General features: G+C 61.4%; 1 protein-coding gene across 3 annotated transcripts in view; it reads left to right on the top strand.

The window, feature by feature from the left end:
• Positions 1 to 19,783, top strand: part of ZBTB16 (zinc finger and BTB domain containing 16) — a 72,841-nt gene extending 53,058 nt beyond the window's left edge. For all 3 annotated transcript variants that reach the window (XM_064524163.1, XM_064524164.1, XM_064524162.1), the window contains 3 exons: positions 11,882 to 12,052; positions 15,283 to 15,450; positions 16,028 to 19,783. In XM_064524163.1, coding sequence (XP_064380233.1) covers positions 11,882 to 12,052; positions 15,283 to 15,450; positions 16,028 to 16,257 — 569 coding nt within the window. In that variant the 3' untranslated portion in view covers positions 16,258 to 19,783. The remainder of the gene's footprint in view (positions 1 to 11,881; positions 12,053 to 15,282; positions 15,451 to 16,027) is intronic.
• The last annotated feature ends 2,053 nt before the right edge of the window (positions 19,784 to 21,836 follow it).

Raw genomic sequence — 21,836 nt, 5'->3', positions numbered from 1 at the left:
GGAGCGTAATTCACGATGACAGTTGAACAAGCGGGCAGCCTTTGCGGACAGAAACAAGCAGGGAGCGGCAGCTCTTTCCAGGGCGTTTTTTCCAGCCCCGCGGCCGAGCTGGGCTCCGGAGCCCGGCGCTTCGTTGCGCGTTGCACGGCCGCGGGATGCTCGTGGGCACTGCCCGACCGCGGCCAGGACGGCGTTGCAGGCGTGTAGCGGTTTGCTCGTGCCTCTGGGCTAAGCTCTGCAAAAACGAGAGCCTCGATCCATATATAGGCATGAAGGACAGCGGCCTGTGCTTATTTGGTGGTTCACCCTCTTCCCAAACACTGCGGGCAGCGCGTCACGAGCGGGACGCCGGATCTCCGGATCTTTTGAGATCGGGCCGGTTGTTGAACTGCCCAAAGATGGAGTCGGGAGCAGCTTCACGTCCGGCCCCGCCGTCTCGCGCGCGGTCTTTGGCAGGGACGGCGCGAGCGGGGCCCGCGCGCCACGGCCTTGCTCGCGCCCCTGGAAGTGTGCCGCCGGCGGGCTGGGGACGCCGTGTCCTGCCGCCCGCGCCTCTCCGAAGGCTCCTTCCACGTCCGAACCGCGTGATTCACAGCAGATTTGTTTTGCTGCGTGTTTTGGCTGTCTTTCAGGAGGAAAATGCCCAGCGTTCCCGTCGCGCGAGCAAGCCTCGCGCCTCCCCAAGCTGTCCCAGCCAGCAAAAGTTCAGATAAAAGTTTGATATGTGAGCTGTGCTCGATGCCGTAGAGCCAACAGTTCTCCGTGTGTTTACAGCAAAGGGCTGTTTGGGCCTGGGCGTCCTTTCAGCTCTCCTAGGCTCCAGAATTAGTGCTTGCACGGACGCGGAGAACCAGAAGAGTTTGTTCTTCCCTTGGTTGCCGTGTCCCCACGGGGCCGTGCTCAGTCCAGCTCTGTTCCGGGCTGGTCGAGCTCCCGGAGCAGCTGCGGGCACCGTCCTGCCGTCCCCAGGGAGACCGGCCCTGCCGCGGGGCTTGTCGGAGCGGGCTTGCTACCGCCGCGTGCTCGGGAGTTGCGGCATCCGCCGGTGCCTGCGTCGTCCTCAGCGTGTCCACCGCTGAGCGCGTGGAGTTGGTGCGATCCAGCGCAGTCCCGTGAGAGATCAGTTTGCCAGGCTCAAGGACAGCGCGTTTTTGGACAGATGCGCTGCTTCGAGGAGGTAGAGAAATTCAGGTACCCTGAAGATACCCCAGATCCCTTAAAAGGTCTGCTACATTTTAATTGGCGGCATACACAAACGTGTGCAATTAGAGCTAAATAAAATCTGCTGTAGACATTGACAAATGCAAAACTCCCAGCGTGAGCACGCGAGGCTTGTAACCGCCTATTAGATAGCAGGGTTGCTGCCCCGCTACAGCCCTGTGCCTGGCTGGGATTGATTGGAATACGTAGCAGCGCTGCGGCGAGGCACCTCGCCCGCCGGCCGCGGCTCGGCCAGACTCTTCTCCGTGCTCCCGTTGCTGAGCGCTCGGCGGTTGTTTCTCCCCTGCGGGTTGAGGCCGGTCCTCGGGCTCTGTCGGGGTTGGAAGAAAGAGCTCTTTGCTGTTAGGCACGCGTCCCCCGAAGCCGCCTTGTGCACTTTTAGCTTTGGACGGGACACCAGGAAGCATACTGAGAAAAGAAATGGTCGGTCGGGGACCCGGCTCCTGCGGTCCGGCTATATCCCTCCCGCGCCGCATGACTGCGGCAGGCCGCCGTTGCCCGGCCTGAACTCGGGGTCCGCGCGGGGTTCCCGCCGCGCTGCCGAGAGCCGGAGCACGGCTTAGGGAAGCGCGTGCAACTCGCCGCATTGCGCACGGGCAAAGAGCCTCCGCAGCAGCCCTCGCGGCCTGCCGCTGGCAGGCGGGTTGGGGCGCGCGTCCCCGCGGGCATCGCGCCCGGCTCCGGGTGCCCTCGGGGGCCGGCGCGGCTCGGGTGCCCCGTGCGCGTCGGGGTGAGGCGAGGTTAGCGTTTGCTCCTTTAACTGAGAATGCTTGGCTTTTGTGGGTTTTGGAGTCGTTCGGTTCTCGGATGGGCAGCACAGAGGCTCTTTGTGTGACAGTAATGTTCTGTGACAGTGCTTGAAATCTGAGTCTGAACACACATTCCTGAAACTGGGAATCTCGCTGCCTTTCAGATCCCGTCTTTTTTTAACCTCTAAATTGGACAGAAACAAAAATTCAGCGCGCTTCAAAGCGACTTTATATCCGAAAGATCCCACTGGCAGGAGCTGCGGTGGGGTTGGGGCTCACGGGCTCCGACCTGTTTACCGAAAAATAAAAAAACAAATAGATAAAAACGTAGACGCTCTGTGCGTTTGTATTTAAAGCGAACGGCCGATGGTCTACGTTTAATTTTCCTGTGCAAATACTATTTAAACTGCGATGAGAAAAGCCCTCTCGCTAAGCTACAGAAAAATCTTTCTTGTCCTTTAATTCTGGATGAAGGGGATTAGTGTGAACATATTTAACCTCTGACCCTCAAACAAAAGCATTATCAAATTTAGTTGCCAAGTGGTTCCCCATTTAGCTGAACTCGTTCAGTATCTCAGCAATTTTTTTTTTTTTCCCTTCAAAGCCTTCAAATCTATTGTTGCCTCGGGAGCGTGCAGGGCTTTGGCGGTGCGCTCCTCTGTTTGCCTTTGCGGTGGCTGCCGCAGCCCCGATAAGGGAGACCGACCCCGTGCAGTCGGGGCTGGCTTTGCCCAAGGCTGCAAAAAGCAAACGGAGCCGCCCCGAACCCGCAGCGGTTCCGGGGGTCCCCGCGGGTCGGGCCGTTTCTCCCGTCGTTCCGGCGAGCGTCTCCCGCGGCCGCGGCCAGCGCTCGCCCTCGGCGCGGGGAGCTCGGCGCGGTGCGGAGAGCAGCGAGCGTCGCCCGGGCCCCTTTGCTGAGGATGAGGAGGCTGCGCCTTCCTCTGCCGGGCAGAAGGGCTCTGCGGTGCCCCGGCCCCGGGCGCGGAAAGCGGCACGGGAACCCGGGCGACGGGTGCCGGGGGTCTGCGGGCCCGAGAGCGATGTTGCGGCTCGGTCGGGGAATGCCGCGAGGGGCCTCCCGTACAAAGCCGGTGTCCATTTACAGTGCATCGCTCATAAACCCGGCCGCCGGGGCAAGGGCAGGGGGACCGGCCCTCCTGGTATGTGATTGATTATCTGGTATTTATGCCATTGAGGACTTTTCAGCGGCTCGGGGTCAGGGGGTCATCTCATGTGTCTTGCTGCAAATCCGCTTCCTTTTGTACAGTGCGGGCTGGGTGAGCAGACACACAAAAACAGCTTTTTCTTTTCCTTGGGAAAAAGGGGAGGGGGGCGGGCTGGTGTCAATGAATTTTTTTTTCAGTCTTTTCTGAATAGTGGCCTTTTTAATTCTAAAGAACTTTTAATTAAAAGTAGCAGGAAAGTTCATCTTGACAAGGTTTAACTTACCTTAACAGTTACTTTTGTGTGCTGCGGTTCTGCTCGCTACCGAAAGAACCAGCAAGGGCGAGAGACGTTTCTTTCCGTGGCTGTTTAACGTCTCCGCGATTTTCCCGAGAAGGGTTTCTGGTCTCGGTGGGGCCTCGGACAATGGGGGCTCGGGAATAATGAGGACGTGGCGGATTCGGGCTCGGGCCTCCGAGCGCGCCGTGCCGCGCCGCCGCCGGCTCTCCCGGCGCGGTCCCCTTTTCCAGAAGATCGCTTCATCTGCCGGTCTGTAAACCGGGCCTCCCCGGCCTCTCTTGCTCTGCGGTAAATGCAGAAAAGGGCTGTGCCGCCTCGTGCCGAGAAGGTGCCGACGCGCTTGACGAGGGCGGCGGGCGGAGGCTGGGGACGGCTTCGGCGCGGTGGCCCTTGAAGCTGGCCACGGCCAGGCGCGCGGCGAGGACGCGCGGCCGGGAACCGCGCGGGACCACGGCGGCCGGCCAAGCCCTGCGCGGCTTCAGGCGAGGGGCTTCGCGCCCCGTTGAGCTGGCCGCCGAGGTTAGCTCGGGAGGTGTCCCAAAACCGCGCACAGAGAGCGGGGGCAAACGGGCTCGGGCAAGCGTCCGAAAGAGACGGAGGGCGAAATCGGCAGAGCGCGATTCTGGAAATGCAGCTTTGCGTTTGCCGCTGCTGATAATAGAGATTCTGCGGCCAAAAAGCGAAGGGAGGAGGGGCTTTGGGCTGCACAGAAACGCTTCTGCGGATTGCATCTCCGCGTTGGAGCTCTTTGTTTAAACACGGAGACCTCCATGCGGTTTCGAACGCGTTAATGCAACTATCGTTACAGAAGCAATAGGAAAAGCATGTTACGTTTTTGACAGAAAAGAGCATCATTTTTTCAGCTGGTTTCATTTGAAATTCCTGTTGGGAAGCAGAAATCTGGGAAGCCTTAACGGTGACAACGAGTGAGCGAGCGGATGACAGCTTCCCTCGTGACGCGGTGGCCAAAAACGCGGCAGCGCTTAGCTTTTGGTTGACTGGGGAAAGACGTTTGTGCCTGGGAAGTGGAAGCATCGCGGCCGGGCGGCTCGTGCGAGCGCGGCGAGGAGCTGGACACGTTTCGGAGGAGGGCGATGGGGACCGAGGCCTTTGGAGCCGCGCAGGGAGGAGATGCTCTGCGAAGGTGCCAACATACCAACGAGACTAATGCCTTTTGGTCAAACGAGGTCGTCTCTTGCCGGGAAATAGAGGTCAACAAAGACACTAGTGTTTAGCTGTAGGTGCGCGTGAGCTGGAGAGCGAGCGGTCCCCTCCCCAGGCTGGGCGGAGGACGGCTCGCCGAAAGGCTGCGAAGCTCCGTGATTTGGAGGCTGGGAATCGCACCGGGGTCGCGGTTGAGGATGGGCACGGGGTATGCTGGCAGGCAGACCCCCGTGCACCCCTTTCCTGGTGTTTTGGGCAGCGGAGTGCCATTTCTGCTTGGACGCAGACTTTGCACGCAGAGAGACGTGAGGGCTTCGCGCCTTGGAGGCGGGGGCCCCTCGTCCGGCACTGCGGTCTCAGGGTCCCGCCAAGGCTTGCCCGTCCCTGCTGGGGCAAAGTTTCCTTTCGCCGTCAGGCTTGCTGCCTTTCACACCTGCTTTAAGGTTGAAATATCCGCGCTGTCTCGTTCGTGTGTCTAAATTTAGGCCCGTTTGCGGTTGCGCGGTACCGCTACGCTTCCCCCTTCAGCTGCGCGGCCAGATGGGCCTCCACGGCCGCGGTCATTTCTCCAGTCAACACGCAAGAGGCCTTTCGTAGCCGCCGCAGCCTGGAGCCGGCAGGGTTTGGCAGCGCGAGGACGGGAGCAGCCGGAGGCCGTCTCGGCGGAGCGGGCTGCGTTTCCCTTGGTGCGGGTCTCTGGGGGGCCGTACGCTGCGGGTGCCGAAGCGCCCGATGAGAACTGCCGGGCTGAGAAGTGCCGCTGCCTCCTCTGCGTGCTGAAGTTTGGGCCTTCTGAACGCTTTCGATATTTGCTTGATAAAAACGTCCAGGACGGAGGCTTTTGCTGGCCTCCCGGAGCAGAAAGTCGGGAACGGGGAGGAGCTGGAGGAAGAGCAATGCCTCCGGCTTCCCCCGAAAGGACCTGGGTGTTGAAGCGTGTTCAAACAGCTGTTTGAGCTGAGCAAGAGCAGGAGTTGCGTTGGAGCGTGCAGAGCATCGTGAACACGGCGTCTCCGCGGCACGCTGGCGCTTCCCGGCTTGCACAGCGCCGGGGAATTCGGAAACGCTCCCGTCTCCCCAGCGAGCGGTGGGAACGCAGTAAAACGTAATGGGCCTATAAGAAGTTAATCTCATTTTCATTTCAAAACCTAAGGCGTGCGCGGTTGCCGGCTCCTTCGGGGGGGAGCCCGTCCCGGCCGCGTGGGCGTGCTGCGCGGGGACGCGGGACCGCGGGCGGGAGGTGCGGGGCGGCGCGGGCGCCCGCCGGGCGACGCGGGGACGGCGCGGGTTGGGGGCAGAAGCGGCCAGCGCCGGCCGCGGGAAAACACCCGGGACGCGGGCGCTTGCAGCTCGCGTGCGAAGGGGCCGTGCCGTAGCCGCGAGCCCGCTGCGGTCGCGCGTCCCGTCCCGTCCCGTCCCGTCCCGTCCCGTCCCGCCCCCCGGCCCGCTGTCTAAACGGGGTGTTATCCCAGGGACGCGCGGGGAGCCGCTCGCTCCTCCGCAGTCTTTCACCTCGAGTCCAGCTGCTGCCGTGATTGACGCAAAGCCGTTCTCTAAATAAAGTCTTTCTCTCTTCTTGCAAAGACTTTGCGGTTTAGTTTGCTTTCAAGGTCAAGATCAGACCTTTCTAAATAAACACATATCAAAGGATCATTAGCAAAGCAGCACTGTTAAATTGAGATATTAACTTCTGTCAACTGCGCGTTTCTTTTTTGTTCTGTAACTCATGACTGCAGTAGGCTTTTATTATTTTGGCCCTAGGCGGTAGCATCTGGCTTCTGTAGAGACTGTAAAAATTAAAAAGCAACACAAATCATTGCGAGAGAAAAGCAGTAAATTCAACGATAAGAATTTAAAATTAAAATGTTTCAGCGCCTTTCCATTCCGCAAAACGTGAAACGAGTGAGCTCTGCGCCCGTCGCCGAGAAGCCGCCGCCGCTCGCAGTCGCCGGGTCCTCCTCCCGGCTCGCGCGCGACGGGGGGGACGCCGGCGCGGGGCCTTTTGTCCCCCCGGCCCAGGGCGAGGCGAGAAGCGGCCGCGCTCGTCCCGCCTGGCTCGCGGAGGAGGAGGAGGAGGAGGAGGGAAAGCGTGAAGACGAGGGCCGGAGGGGTCGGGCGGCGGGGGTGTGACTAATGCGCGGTCATTCAGACGCGGCCCCGCATTGTTCCCGGGTCCAGATGGCCCGCGGAATAAATCACCGCGGGCGCGAGCGGCCTTCCCCCGCGAGGGAGCTGCCGCCGCCGCCCCTCCGGCCGGCCTTCCTCCCGCCGCCCGCTCTTCCTCCTCCTCCGGCCGCCCCGAGCCGCCGGCGCAGGCAGCCTGCGCTGCTTTTCAGCAATTGATTTTCCGCAGTCGCCTGGACGCGGGAAGAAAGCTGTGGTATCTCTGAGTAAATAATAACAACCAAACGAATACCCCCTTGAGGGAATTTACCATCTCTAAAGATGTTAATCCGTGTGAAAGCTGGGTTGCGGAGTCTGCAGGCTGCCTTTGCAAGTGGGATGGTTTGGTGATGCCAGCGCAAAACGCGCGCGCGTCACTTGTTTATCGCGTGTGCTTCCCCCCTCTCTCCCCTTAATCGTGACGGCCGCAGGAGCGCGGCACGGGGGGCCGCGTTTCCCCTCGGGCTCCTCTGCGCCCCGTGGGTGTTTCGGAGGGAAAAGCGGGGTTTTCGGTAAAGAGCAGCCGCCCGGTCTCGCTCCGTGCCGCAGGGACGTCCCGCAGCCCCGTGCAGCGAGGGCCTCGCGGGAGGCGGCGCGGAGGTGCCCAGCGCTGACGGAGCTGGTTGTCGGAAGCCCCTAGTTCAGTCTCCGCTGCGCTGGGGCCGCTGCTTCTGCAGAGGTGCTGCTGGAGAGGGCAAGCGCGAGGGCACCGATCCGCCGAGCTTTTGCGAAATACCTCCGTATATGCGTGCAAACACCTGTACGGTATAGACGTACGTGCGCGCAACATGGCATTCGGGAGAACGCTGTTATCGTACTCTCGGGTTTACTGCGTTGCTGCCAGCCGAAATGCCGCTTTTGTTTTCATAATAATCGCAAAACCAGATAGTGAAACTAGGTTAAGCTTCTTGCACTTAGCGGTGCAGATCCGGGTGCGCGCGCTGGGCGGAGGCCGCTGCCGGGCCGGAGCCGCGGCACGGCACCCGCGGGCCGCGGGGCTTCCCCGCCTGTGCTCCGCCTCGACTGCCGTCCCGGCAGGCCACGCTCACGCCGAGGGATCCCGTCCTACGGCGGCTGCCCTTCGCAGCGGACCCGCAGCTGCAAGGGCAAGGGTGTCCCAGGGGCGGCAGCCGCTGAGGAGCGCTTGACGTGCCGGCAGAAACGTTGCAGGCATCTCCCAAGTCTAGTCGTGCGAGAGCCTACTCTGTTTTGGGGTTTTTTTGGGCTTTTTTGTTGCGTTGCAGGAACTTTTGTGAGCCTGCAAATTCTGTCTTGTCCACGGCGACGACGATTTTAGCACATCACGCTTGGACGTGCGTCACTGAAGGGATTTGGTTGGCTCCAAAGGTTGAAAGAAGGCCAAGTCTTGTGGGAGGCCCTGGCCAGGTGCGCGTGCACGTACATATGTGGGTTTCAGTTGCGTAGCTGCCAGTTAGGACTGGGCTCTTGCGTTCGCTCTGCTGGAGCAGCCGAGCTCGTTCGCAGAAGCGGGGTGGAGGAAGACGATGCCGAGGGGCCGCGGGAGCCGTGGCCCGGCTGGGAGGTGCCTCGCCGCCGCCCGCGCACACGCACGCGCGCGGGGGGGAAAACTCGAAGTCAAATGTCTCAAAGTCAGATCCCTTTTTAGTATGAATTTGCTGTATCTCATTCTGAGCACTAATTCCAATTTAATTGCAAGTGGCCTGAAGCCTCTTCAATAGGAGTAACAAATGGTTTGATTTTGTAAACTTCATCAGACTGCATTTTAAATGCGACACACTAGCCCGGCTCGAATGCCAATGAAGCACTGAAGTAGCTCTCTGTTTACTAATTATCCGTTTTTACTTCAAGCCACGCTGGCTGGCTTGTCTGATTAAATCGGATTTGTGGGATAGAGAACAGCTAGCAGAGTTTTCTCTATAGTAAACGAGATTGAAACTATGGACCGCCTGGCTGCACACTGTAAATTATATTTCCTTTTAAAGGGGACGTGTCGCTTTTATTCCTGCGGCGCACCTCCCGCATGTTAAACCGGACGGTGCCGGAGGGCACGGGCCGCCTTTCAGAAAATCCAAGCCGGAGCTGCCGGGTTGCCGTGCGCCGGCCGCGGAGCGGGCTCCCTTCCAACTCCGGCCGTGGCAGGGCGGGAGGGCGAGCGGACGGCTGCGGTGGGTGTCGCGGTGCCGCCAGCTCTGCTCACCCGAGGTTTGGAAAGGGCAGGAGGGTCCTCGAAGGGACGTGAAACGCGTGCCGGCGGTCTCTGAAATCCCCGGCCGCAGACAGCTGAAAGTCCTCGGTTCGGGGGGAAGAACGATGCTCCGGAAGCCGGGGGCTGCCTGGGCGTTTTCGTGCTGCAGTTTCATCCTGCCTGCTCCGGTCAGAGGATGCGCTCCCCCAAACGCTTCGCCTTGCACCCAAAATCTCATCTCCGTGGCAGGCCGTTGCTCTGTCTTTGAAACCCTCGGCACTCGTACGTGCCGTATGAATTGTTTACTGCCGCAGGCTTTGGGGAAACGGCAGATAGTCCCTTAAAAAAGGGGGAAAAAGCCGCGAGAAGGTGGCTATTGAATGCAGCGTAATAGGGCTGTGCTTAAACCTCCGCTGTTGCTAAGACTTTAATTCCACAAGCTTGACCTGTTCTGCCCTCTCTCTTGGTATCTATCTTTGTGCCTGGAGCTTTTTATATTTTAATTTGCTTTTGAATGTCCTACAAAATTAATGGTATACTTTTTGCCATTGTGCGGCGTACAGTAGAGGAAAGGCCCCTTGGTGTTCCCTGATAGCAGCGTTACCGTGGAAATGAATGGTCACCGCGCTCGCGGTCCCAGATTCGCTCCTTTTAATTGTTGACAGTAAAAAGCGTTTAAATGCTGCTTAATTTGTAATCATCTTCCAGAAAAAGGAGAGAAACCATTAAAACGTCAGCGAAATGAATAAATCCGTCTTTCCCTTTTTGTGCGTCTGCGGTGGCGGCGGTGTTTATTTATCGGGGTGATTTTTCTTTCGAGGGCCGAGCGTTTGTGGCCGCGCGCGCTGCGCGCGAGGGACGCGTCCCGCCCCGGCCTCGCCGGTGTCACCCCTGCTCTGCCGGGGCGATTTGGGGCCTTCGCGAAGGAGGCAGCGTTTTTACCCGGGGGTGCCTGGGCGTGCTCTTGCTCCTTCCCCCCGCGGCGTTTGGGGCTTCTGCTCGGCGGCATCGCTGCCTCGCCCCCGCGAGAGCCCGGCTTTGCCGAGGAGCGCGGCACGTGGGGCACCGAGCTCGGGGCAAACCCTGCAGACACGCCGCGACGCCGGGACGTGCCGGCGCAGGGCAGATTTGCAACCCCGGCCCTTATTTGAGCGCCGGAGCCGGGGTCCGACCGCCCTGGGAATTTGGCCCGGGAGTTTCCCGCGCCTGCTTGGGTCGAGTCCCCCGTGCGTCGCCTCCGCGGCCCGCCGGCTGCCGGAGGGTGCCCGGGAGCCGTGCACGGGGCAGCGCGCTCCGGAGCGCAGCGCTCGTCCGTTCCCGGTGCCGGCAGGGCCGCGGCGTGGCCGGAGGGGGGGCGGCGCTCCGCCAGCGCCGCCGCCGCCAGCCCGCGCTTTCCATCGGGGGCCAATTAGTTTCACAAATGAGGGCCCCGCGGTGCCAGGGAGGATTTGTTCCGGGCCCGCGCGCCGGCCCGGCGGCTTTGTGCGGCGGCCGCCCCGCGGGAGCCCATTGTGCGCCGCCCCAGCGGGGGCCGCCGAGCGGGGGCTTAGCCGGGCCGGCGTCCCGCGGGCCGGGGCCGCAGCTGGCCGCGGCGCTGGGGCTCGGCCCCGCGCACCTTTGACCCGGCCCGCCGGCGCGCTGAAAGCGCCCGCATACCGCTCGGCATTGGCTCCGCGCGCCGCGCCGCGCTTCGGTCCCGGGAGCCGCGCTCCTTGGGGGTCGGTGACTAAATTAGCAAGTGCATTCACGCTGCTTGCATCGTACGAGCCCCGATGAATCCCGCGCGCGCCGTACGGAGCCAGCGAGCTGGCAAATTTGTCTGCGGCCGCGGAGGTGCCGCGCAACGGCCCGCGCCGGTGCCCGCTCGCTGGGCGCTCCTCGGCGTCTCGCGATCCAAAAACACCCCACGCCATTTGCTCTGGGTCGCATCCCAAACGCGGGAACCGCTCCCTAAGGATTCGCCCCTCTCCCGGCGCGTGCGTGCAAACACGCGTGGGGCGCCCCGGCCGGCCTTGCAGTCGTCGCGGGTGACTTTTGGCACCGCGGCCCCCCTTTTGGCAACATTTTCTTAGGGCAGCGCAGATTTGTTGGTTACCTTGAACATCTTGCTGCCGCTAATGAATTGCTAATACGATTTTCTAGATAATTTTATTTCCATAGTCCTCACATTTTAATGTCTCCGAAAAGCTAGCGTGTATTTGCTTAATCTCCCGGCGTAATACAATTTGCACCGACTCATAGGTTCTGAACAATCGGCTATGGATAAACGAAAACAAATTGTTTAATAATGCAAAGGTCTTACATTTTTATTGACAGCGTAGAGGTCTCTCTTGTGTTTTTTACCTTCGCTCTTGCGTTGGTGCAGCCAGTTTTATAGTTGCACGTGGGGTTCGTGGGATCAAGCTGCTGCTGCGTTGCTGCTGAGGCCGGCACGCGATGCACATCTGCCCTCGCCGTCAGAGCAGCTTCCCCAGGCGCTGGCGTCTGCAGCGGCTCTTGGGGTCCCGCTTGCGCCCGGGTCCCCGGGGTTGGACCTGTGGGGATGGGGCAGGAGGGGAGGCAGCTGCTCGTTGTGGGGCTGGGCAGCGGGAGGCTCTCAGCTGCGTCTCGCAGCCTAAAACACCCGGCTCCCCGTGGCCGGGGCTCCCGGCTGCAGCTCCCGTGCTCGTGCTCGTGCTCGTGCTCCCGGTCGGGGGCTGCCCCGCTGCGGTGAGTCCGGCCGGGGGGCCTGAGGGATACCCGGGGCGTTTGCAGCGCCCCTAACCCGCAGAGACAGGGAAGGGGGTCTGGGGCTCCTTTTCCAGCGCCGGTTCCCCAGCCGCTGCCCCTGAGCCGCCTCCCGTGCGCCGGGCCCGGCTGCGTGGGCGTTGCGGGTCTCGGGGAGGGCGGGCGGGCGAGGGGTGCTGCCGGCCCGGGGTGGCTGAGGCCCGTTTCTCGCTGTCTCCCCTGGCAGGTACGGACATGGCCGTGTTCTGCCTGCTGTGCGGCAAGCGCTTCCAGACGCAGCCGGCCCTGCAGCAGCACATGGAGGTGCACGCCGGCGTGCGCAGCTACATCTGCAGCGAGTGCAACCGCACCTTCCCCAGCCACACCGCGCTCAAGAGGCACCTGCGCTCCCACACAGGTAGGGAGGGCGGGCGGGGGGCACGGCGCGCCGGTACCCCCGCCACGGGCCGCAGCATCCCCGCTCGCCTCGGTAAGGGCTCCGGAGAGGATTGCTTTCCTTTTTCTTTTAAAAAGAACAACTCAAATTGTCCCTAAAGGAAAAAAAAAGGCATCGAGGCAACTGTAAGTCATAGTTGAGGTTGTTTGGGTTTAAAAAACAAAACTGGCCCCGTGTAAGAAGCCGATCCGGTGTAAGGTGACACGTGGCCTTCTTAGGGGCGGTGCGATCCTACCCCGCCTCGGCAGCTCGAGCGCGGTAGATGCACGCAACCAGCCGGGGCTCGGCCCGACCGGGATTGCAGCGGCCTGCGCCACGTGTGCGTGGCGGGGGCACGCGGGGTGTGACGGCGCGGACGGGGCCGCGTCACGCCGTGTCCTCGGGTGCTCTGCCGCGCTCCGCCGGCAAACCCGGCCCCCGGCAGCGACCCCGCGTTACGGAAGGGGAGGGCAGCCCCCTCCTCGGCGGGACCTGGTGCCTCGGTCAGAGCAACGTCCACCTCGAGAGGTCCCCTGCCGCGGGGGAGACCCCTTCCCACGGGCGTGAGCACCGTAACCTGCTGTCGGTTATGAACTTCACTCCTTGCGGTAGTTCCTGGAGCGTGAACAGCTAAAGACGGGTCGTATGGAAGGAATGGAGGCGTGTAGATCCGTAACGTTCAAGACGGAACTAGAAAGCTGAGATTTTGAGGCTTCACCGGCAGGTTTAGGTGCCTGTTTGAGGTGCTACCACAGATGCATTCCAGCAGCGCTCAGCTGGTGTCGGCACCCAAAATCGGTCATCGCTTCTGGAAAACGTTTGCATGGTTTCCCTGGAAATTTTTACAGGTGCAGAGCAGCCGAGAGACAGGAGCCGGTTCAGGCGGGCCGTTCGCGTGCTTTCCCCGTCTTGCTTGGCGCGAAGCGGAGAGGAGAGCACGCGAGCTGGGCGTGAGCCAGGCGTCACGCGTTAGAGCCGCCCCATCCGAAAGCAGGACGCTGGAGCGGCTGAGCATCCAGACCTCGGCCTTTCAGGGAGGCGGGAGGGCAGAGCCTCGCCGGCCGCCCGCACGTGCCGTGCCGCGCCGCGGGAAGGGGCCGCGCTTCCGGACGGATCCCGGGGGACGGCGACCCGTTGCCGGGCCCGGTGATTAGCTGGATTGTGCCGGGGAGGCCGGCCGGCAATTTGCAGCCGTGCTATGAATCACAGGCACCAAAATGGCTTTTTTCGGTGGTGGGGAGGAGGGGACCGTTTGCAGGTGGGAGGAGAACGTGCTCCTCTGCCATCGCTTCCCAGCAGAAGCCGGAGGCTCGCGTCGCCTCTGCGGCTCCCTCTGATTGCGGTTTTGTTTCTGGCTCTCGTGGGCCAGTGGTCTCATCTGGCCCTTTTTGCAGGTTTTAATCAAAAAGGTGCACTCAAGGGTGCAGATCCTGCTTGTTAGAGGGACGTTGCAGAAGGGACGCCTCCAGAGATGACGTTTTGCCTTTAGTAAAGCTCGTTGCGAGGTTTTTGGTTGCAGTTAATCTTCAGTGCCGTTGATGGCTAACAGATATTAGGAAAATGCTGGAGCTACTGGCAGGACAGCCCAGAGGTTGGAAGCACGTTAATCCCAAGCGCAGTAGGTATTTATAACGAGCGGTGCAGTGACACGGCTTGCGGGTTACACCATGTGGCTTCCATCGTAACCTGTGATAATTTATTAGGTCCTCATCTGAGAAAAATGAGGATCGCGTGGTGCTTTGTGAATGCGCGACTGTGCTTCCAGACTGAGGTACGGTGACGTTTTCCCTACCTGGAAGTGCGATGCTCGAGCTGCGCAGGAGCAGCCCCCGCGGCAGCGCTCAGCGTCGTGGCGTGCTTTGCCCGCTCCTTCCTGCCCCTCGGTGCGAGCTGCTGCCCCATCGCTGCCGGCATCCGGGATGCCCCGGGCGCGGGGCCGGAAATGCAGATCCGCTCCGCGATGATGCAGACACCTCTTTCATCCTTCAAACGAGGGCTGCGGCGCGGCTGGGCGGCTGTGCCGGGAGCGGCGGCCGGCCGCGGCCGTGGCAGTGGCGGTCCCTGATTTGCGCGGCTGGCGGTGCGCTGAGCGCTCAGCTGCGGCGAGAGGCGGCTGCCGGGTGAGGAGGGGAGAGCCGGTCCCAGGTGCCGCGGGCTGGCCGCAGGGGCCCTCGTTAGCCCCCTTTGCCCTGCCCTTAATGTCAGGCTCGCTAAGGGCCTGGCAGCCCCGGCCCACCGTCTTTACGAGGCTCATTGGTTGTCGTTTATTTTTATTTTTTTGTGTTTTTGTCGCCGCCGGCTTTGGCGGCTCCGGAGCAGCGTCCCCGGCTCGCCGGCGCGGGCAGCGCTGCGGACTTGCCGCGTCTGGTGCGTCTGGGCCCCGCGAGCTCGCTGCGGTTCCCCGCGATCGCAGAACAACGTGAAATATCCCAGCGCTGTTGCAGGCAGAGCTCTGCAAGGAGCGATCGCGCGGCGCTGCGGGCAGGGCGGGGATTTATGGGGCGGGGGTCTGTCTTTGGGAGGGGGCAAAGGGCTGCGGGTTTTGCCTGCGGGTCTAAAGAGAAACCAGCGAGAGAGTAAAATATCATTTTAAAGAGGAAGTGAAAGCAGAGGCCTGTGAGTATATAACTAGAAGGACAATTTATGCCCAGGCACGAGTGCAGTTTGACATGGGGATAATGAAAAAACGTAGGTCATTGTGGATGACTTAAGCCTTCACAGCTGAGGAAAATGTATGAAATGCGAGGAACATTACACGCTTGGCAGCTCTGCACATCTGCAGGAGGACAAGTGAAATACAGTTGGCCATTCTTTACCATAAACTGTGGTTGTAGGATATGCAGCACAGAGAAATTGTAATTACAGTGACAAGACAAATCAGTAATATTTAAATATTCATGAACAAAGTCTTGGACGATCAATCTATCTTTATTGTCCTTGCCTTCGCTGCTGTAATAAATAAGTAGCTGGAGCCCTCACCTTTCCTTCAAGTAATTCGGAGCTTGGTGCTGAGCCCCAGTGCGTTTGTCAGCCGCCCGGCGCGGAGGCGTTGGAGCCCCCCGGGCGGGGGGCGGCGGGGGGGCCGGGAGGCCGGAGCTGCCGAGCTGGGGCGTCTCCCGGGCGATGGCCCGGCCGAGCCCCGGCGGCGCGGGGCGGGCGCCGGGCTGCGCGCGACGGTCCGCGTCCGCCGACGCTGTGCCCGTGCGTTGCAGGCGACCACCCCTACGAGTGCGAGTTCTGCGGCAGCTGCTTCCGAGACGAGAGCACGCTGAAGGGCCACAAGCGCATCCACACTGGGGAGAAGCCCTACGAGTGCAACGGCTGCGGCAAGAAGTTCAGCCTCAAGCACCAGCTGGAGACCCACTACCGGGTTCACACAGGTACGTGCCGCCTGCCCTGCGCCGCGGCCGCGGCCGCCTCCGCACCGGTGCCTCTTCCCAAGCAGGTCCTGCCACCCCCGCGGCCGCGGCTCCGAGGATAATGAATCATTGGATGCGTCAGCATGCAACTATTGTAAATAGCGGATCAATATTTAGATCACTTTTGCTGTTCATTACTGCATTATTCGCTGTGTCTGCGCACAGAGCGAGTATCGATATCGGGAAGGCTGGGCAGTTAATTACCGCGCCGAGGCGAGGCCCTGAAATCTCGGCTGCAGCCTCGCACGTTATCGAAACGGTCCCCGCGCTGAACAGCCGGAGACGACGGCGTCCCGGCCGGGAGCGGGGGCAGAGCCGCGGCCGGGGCCGTCAGAGCCGCCCTGCGGGAGGGTCCCCCGGCCCCGCGCAAGAAGGGCGCGCGGCCCTGCCGCTCGCGGACGGCCTCTCCGGCGGGCCGTGCCTGCCGAGCCGCGTCGGACGCGATGCTCCCGCTGCAGAGCCCGAGCTCGGCGGGCCGGGGCAGCGTCGCCGGCGGCTCACGGCCCGTTCCCCTGTGTTTCTCCCCCTCCCGGTGCAGGTGAGAAGCCCTTCGAGTGCAAGCTGTGCCACCAGCGCTCCCGGGATTACTCGGCCATGATCAAACACCTTCGGACCCACAACGGCGCTTCCCCGTACCAGTGCACTATCTGCCTGGAGTACTGCCCCAGCCTCTCCGCCATGCAGAAGCACATGAAGGGCCACAAGCCCGAGGAGATCCCCACCGACTGGAGGATAGAGAAGACCTATCTTTACCTCTGCTACGTCTAAGGGACACGGAGGGGGCGTGGGTGCGAGTCACGGAGGACTGGGCAAAAAGACGCATCGTCCATGGCCTTTTGGTTTCGGTTTTTGTTTCTTGCTGTTACTAGGAGGATTCTCTGTTTGTGTCGGCGGCCGGCGCCGCGTCGGCCGCCCGCGGCCCTTTCTCCTGCTCTCTTTGCAGTCAGCCGGACCCGGCCGCAGCCCAGCGCTCGGCTGCGCTTGCTGCCGCGACGGGGACGCGCGCGGGACGGGGCGGCACAGGGCGGCCGGTTGGAGGCACGGGGCTGCGGGCTGGGAGCTGTCCTTCCCCACCAAAGTCTTTGCTCTCGCTCCCGCTCCTTCCCCAGCTGCTCCCCACCCGCGCTCCCCTGCCCGCTGCGCTTGCCGCCTTGCCCGGGGGGCGGTTGAACGCCCCGCGCACGGTTGGAGGCGTTTCCCCGGCTCGACTGTCCGTCGCTGGGCGCAGCCAGCCCAGGCGGCTCCCGATACAAGGACCGCGTCGGGAAGGCTGCGCCCTGATGCCTGGTCCACGTGGCAGCCCCAGACTTTCCGTGACCGGGGCTTTGGGAAGGCTTTAAGTTTTTTCTTTTCCCCTCCCTTCCTCCATCACCGTCAGAAAGCTTTGGGGGGGCTGCTGCGGCCCCAGCTGCTGAAAGCAGCGTCCCTCCTCCGTGCAGCGCGGTGGGCGCTGGGGCTGCCGGCACGCGGGAGGGTGCCCGGCGCGGCGCGGGGAGGGGAGGGACGCCGGGCTCGGCCGGGTCCCCGGCTCGGGCTGCAGCGTCGCAGGCGGTCGCGTTGCTCCAAGCGCTTTCCGTAAGTTGCAGGTGTCTACGGTCGGAGAGCAGCGCCGCAAAGAGAAAGCGCTTTGCAGAAAGCGGCCCGGGGGTTGGGAAGCAAGCTGGGAGGAAGATCCGGGGAAAGCTTTCCCGGCGTTGCGCCGGGGTCGCGGTCGGTGGTCGTGCTGCTGTAATAAAGGCTGTTTCCGTGACCCTGGCGCACGCCGGTCTGTCCGAGCGCAGAGCGGGGCTCGGCCCGGCTCCTGACCAAAGACTCTCTATGCATTTGCTTTTCCTTTCCTTTGCCTGGCGGCTGGGAGAGGGGGAAGGGGGGGCTGCTCCCGCTGCCCGGCCCCCCGATCCTGCCGGCCGCCGCCCGAACCGGGGGAGGCTTTTCCCTTGCTTGCGTTTGGGTCTTGGTTTTTTTTGGTTTCTTTTTCCCCCTTTTCCTGGGGCGTTTGGAACATGTCGATGACTTTTTTGCCCAGCCCTCGACTCGAGGAACCGATGAAGGAGTGGACGGTGAGAGATGGCTTTGCTTCGTGTTTTTTGCTTCGTGCTTGTTTTTAAGATTTTTGAACGTTTCTGTTTAGCACATTTTACTTGAAATTACCTCGTTTTTTTGTGACCTCATGAGCTTTTATTGATTTGGGGGGAGCGGGGGGCGGGGGGGCGTTGCTTCGGAAGGGCCTGGGCCGTCTGCGGCCGTGTCCCGCGGCGGCGGCACGCGCACCGCCTGCTCGGCGCGATCGCGGCGGGGCCGGGGCGGCCGCGGAGGGGACGTCGCGGCGGGTGTTTTTGTCGGCCTCCTTTCGTGCGTTATCATTGCCAAAATTGGTATTTTTTGATGGCCTGCCTGACGGGGCCTGGATTGTTGATTCTGAAAGCTACCTCTTGTGTTTTTGTTTTGTTTTTACTTTGCAGTTTAAAAAGCACATTTTGCAATATTTGCGTTTGCTTCGGGACGTCGTTTCAGTTTTCATCTCCCGCTTTACTTGCGGTTGTGCGTTATTTTGTACTTTAGCTGCATTTGTGTGAAATGGAGAGGAAGAGTGAGGGAGAGGTTTCGTAGGTGGGAGGAAAGGGAAGCGCAGGAGGGGTGTTTCTGCTGCGTCCCCAGCCTCGTCTCGACTGTCGGGAGCCATCCGAAGGCCTTACACTGCGGGGAGTAGCCTCACGCGGCGGCGGCGCGGGGTGAACGAGCGTCTGGCGACGCCTTGGCACTTTGGAAGGCGTTCCGCTGGGACGCGCGAGCGGAGCAGCGGAGTGGCGATGACGTGCAGAACGCGCGTGGGAGACGGCCGGGGCAGAGCTCGGAGGAGCGCGCGTGCGCTAGCGCGGCGGCCGGGAGGTCGGTGGCAAGGGGCTGCGCCGGCGACCCGGCTCCCGCGGGCCCGAGCCCTGGGGACAAAGCGGGGCGTCTTCGTCGGGTTTGCCCGGGGCCGGGCGCGGGCGCCTCTATCTCTGTATATACACGTGCGTGCGTGCGTGCGTGGCTGATGCTGTCGCTGCCGCGTTGCGTTGCCGAGGAGGAGCAGGAGCGGCGCGGGTTTAGTACGATCCGGGAGGTAACTCTGGAGAGCGGCTTGTCGAATCTTTGTGCCTAAAAAAAAAAATACAAAAAAAAAAAGCAGTTCCTTCACGCAAAAGGTCGCTGCCATTTCTCACGCGCCTACGGCACCTTGCGGCGTCGTGGCACTGCCGAGCGCGCGGCCGAGCTCGCGCGGCGCTCTTCCTTCGGGGTCGTTTTGGCGCGGCCCCTCTCCCGCTCCCCTCGCCCCTTCCAGCGCCGACGCCGGCGGGTTTCGGCTTCGCAGCCCTCGCCAGGGCTCGGAGCAGCGGAGGAGCGGCTTGTCGGAGCGGCCGGCGGCGCTGCCGTTGGCTTTCGGTGCCGCGGAGTGCCGTGCCGTGCCGTCGCGGTGCCAGCGTCCGGGCGCGCGCCATAGTTCTTGTTTCCCATAGTGTGACGTATGCATGATCTCCTACGGCTGAGAAGCCGCGGCGAAGCTCCATGACGCCCATCCGCATATATATCTGCCTATATATATGTATATTATAGCACTGAGGACCAACCGCCCTGCTGGACCAAGCAAATAAGGCTTTCTTTCATTGCTTGTCTTTTATGTCGTGACAGCCCAAGTGCCAGTCTGATTGCTCTGTATTAAGAATAGTGTTTTGAATTAATTGATGTTCTAGTTCCGTCTACCTCAGCACCTCCTGTTAGCCTCATTTTAGAAGGTGCCCAATTTTTTGTTTTTGTTCTTTCAGATTATGGGTTACTATTTTTTGTACGGCTCTTTCTCCGTTCCTGTTCTCTCGTTCCGTTTGTTTCTTTGCAGTACCGCTTGCGAGTCCTATCTGTTCTCTAGCCACAGACGCAGTTAGCTGAAAATTGAAAAAAATAAAAAAAATCCCGAGTTGTGGTGTCTTCTAGTTGCAGCTCTCCACATCGGCCTTCATTCTGTGTAGATTCAGATGCATTTCTTTGTAAAACTTCAGTGTTTCTGACAGAGGAAAAAAAAGAAAAAAAAAGAATATACTGCTGCAGGTTTTCTTCTCTCCATGTGTCACTAAGTGAAGTTCGTGCCTTCTATAGCAAAGAGAATATTTTTTACATCCTACTAACAGTAGATTTTTTTGTAGTGGACATTTTTTGTATTTTTATTTATAAGTCTCATAAGAAAAATAGCAATGTTCAGTTGTATACCTTGAATCTGCAGTTAGAAAAAATAATAAAGTTAATTCAGTCGTCTCGGCCCGCTGTCTCTTTCTTCTGCTCTTTGCGTAGACGCTTCCCTGCCGGGGGGAGCGGCGGACGAGCGGGCGTCTCCGCGGGGCCCCCGCGGACGCGAGCGGAGGGGGACGGCAGCCAGACCTCCGTCCTTAAGGCAGCGTTTCATGGCGCTTTTCTGCCGAGAGACGCCGGAGCGGGGGCTGAGGCGCGCCAGGTGGGCCACGTCCTGCCCCGGCCCCGGAGCGGGGGACGGCCACGTCCCGCGGCGCCTCTGTCCTGCGGTTTCACCCTCCAAGGCCAGCAGCAGCTGCCTTTTCTGCGAGGACGGGTGGGCTGGAAGATGCTCCTCCAGGCAGAAGGCAGGTGCGTCACGGTGGGTCTCCGGCATTTCCTCTTTCCTAACAGCCGGCAGCTCCCAAAGCTGCTGCTTCTCCTGGAGGCAGAAGTTCTGCGTGCTCTGGCATGGCCGAGGGTCCTTACGCCGGCAGAAGAGGTGCCTCCCGCTTTGAGGTCCTTGGCGTCCCCGGAGACGCCGCTGTCGTGGGCCGCGTGGTGCTTGGCGGCGATCTGCTGCTGCCCTGCATTTTTTGTTGGGGGCTGGGGTCGCGGAAGCCGAGGGGTGGTCCCCGGGCGCTCTTCCCACCTCCGCCGGTCAGCCCGGCTCCGCCGTGGCGGGGGGTCCGCGCTCCAGGGCGCGCCGCTCCCTGGGGGTCTCCGGCGATGGACGAGCCCGCGGTGCGGGCGGGCGCTGCTGGACGACGGCAGAGCTGGCGGCGGCGGAGGGAGGCGGCGGCGGGTTTTCCCAGCGGAGAGTAGATCCTCCGCTCTTGCGTGGGGTTGGGCGGAGGCGGCTCCTCGCGTGGAGGGGCTGGGGCTTGGGCATTCCCGGGGGACGCGTGGGTCCGTGCGTGGACGCGTGCACCGCCCCGCGCCGCCGCCGGCATGCGCGGCTCACCAGGGAGCTGAGCAAGTTTGCCTCAATGGAAGTGAACTCGTTCATTTAAACCTGACTGCAGAGTAGTCCGGCCCCCCGCTGTGTTAATTATCCTGTAGTTCTAAACTGATTGCTGTACACTAAGCTTAAGCCCTCCTTTATTTATTTACTGACTACATTAACGGCAAAGTCTGCGCCGCTTTTATGCGGCTCTGCGCTGCACGCCGCTCCGGCAGCGGGCGCGGGGGCTGCACCCGGCTCCCCCCACGCGCCGTGGGCCCGCTCCGCCCGCGTGGAAGTTAAGATGCGGTTCAGCGTTAATTGCGTGGAAGCTACAGTGCAATTAGAGCCGCTTAACGTGAAGCGTGACTTATTGTTTTAACGACGGATGAAACGTGCCGGGCTGCTGCTCGCGCGCCCGCCCTGTCCGCGCGGGCCCTGCGCTGCGGTCGCCATCCCGGCGTCGGCACGGCGTGGCCGCGGCGGGCGCCGGGGGGGGTTTTGGCTCAGGACGTCGCCTCCGTGGCTGGGCGGGTGGCTCCCGAGCCCTGGGAGCGCCGGAGGTGCCGGCTTCGGCCAGCTCCCTCGCGGCAGAGCTCCCCGGGGGGGTCCGGGGCGGCTGGGCCAGTGTCCCGCAGCGGTGGCCCTAGCTCAGGCAACCTGCTGTCCCCGCTGTCCCCCCGAAAAGGGAGGAGATGAAATCCTCCTGCAGCGTTTGGCCTCATACAAAGGGGTTGTTATAACGGGGAAATTGTCATAGGACTGGGCCTTTGTCTGCACATTCGCACAGCAGCTGGGAGTGATTATGCTGCAACAATGTTCTGTTCCATCAACATTATGTCCTCATTAAACCTTTATTAGTAGATTAGATTCAGATTTATTGATTTTTTTTTCTTTTTTTTTGAGAGGAAAATCGAGACTCGTGATCTCGGAAAGAAGCCTGTAACTTTTCCTGCTTGCAGCACTTCCCAAAACACGGAGAGGGAAAGGCATCTTGAAGGAAGAACCTAGATCCTTTCTGCAGCTTGGGCAGACTTGTTTTCCGTGGGGATCTGTGGAGCAGCGGAGGGTGCGCAGCTTCGCGAGGGTGCTCAGGTTACGCGCAGACCCGCTCTCTAGGCCAGGGAACGCCGGAGGACTG

Source organism: Dromaius novaehollandiae, chromosome 21, assembly GCF_036370855.1.
Source record: "Dromaius novaehollandiae isolate bDroNov1 chromosome 21, bDroNov1.hap1, whole genome shotgun sequence".
Classification (NCBI taxonomy): domain Eukaryota; kingdom Metazoa; phylum Chordata; class Aves; order Casuariiformes; family Dromaiidae; genus Dromaius; species Dromaius novaehollandiae.
This window is presented reverse-complemented; position numbering and strand designations above follow the sequence as displayed.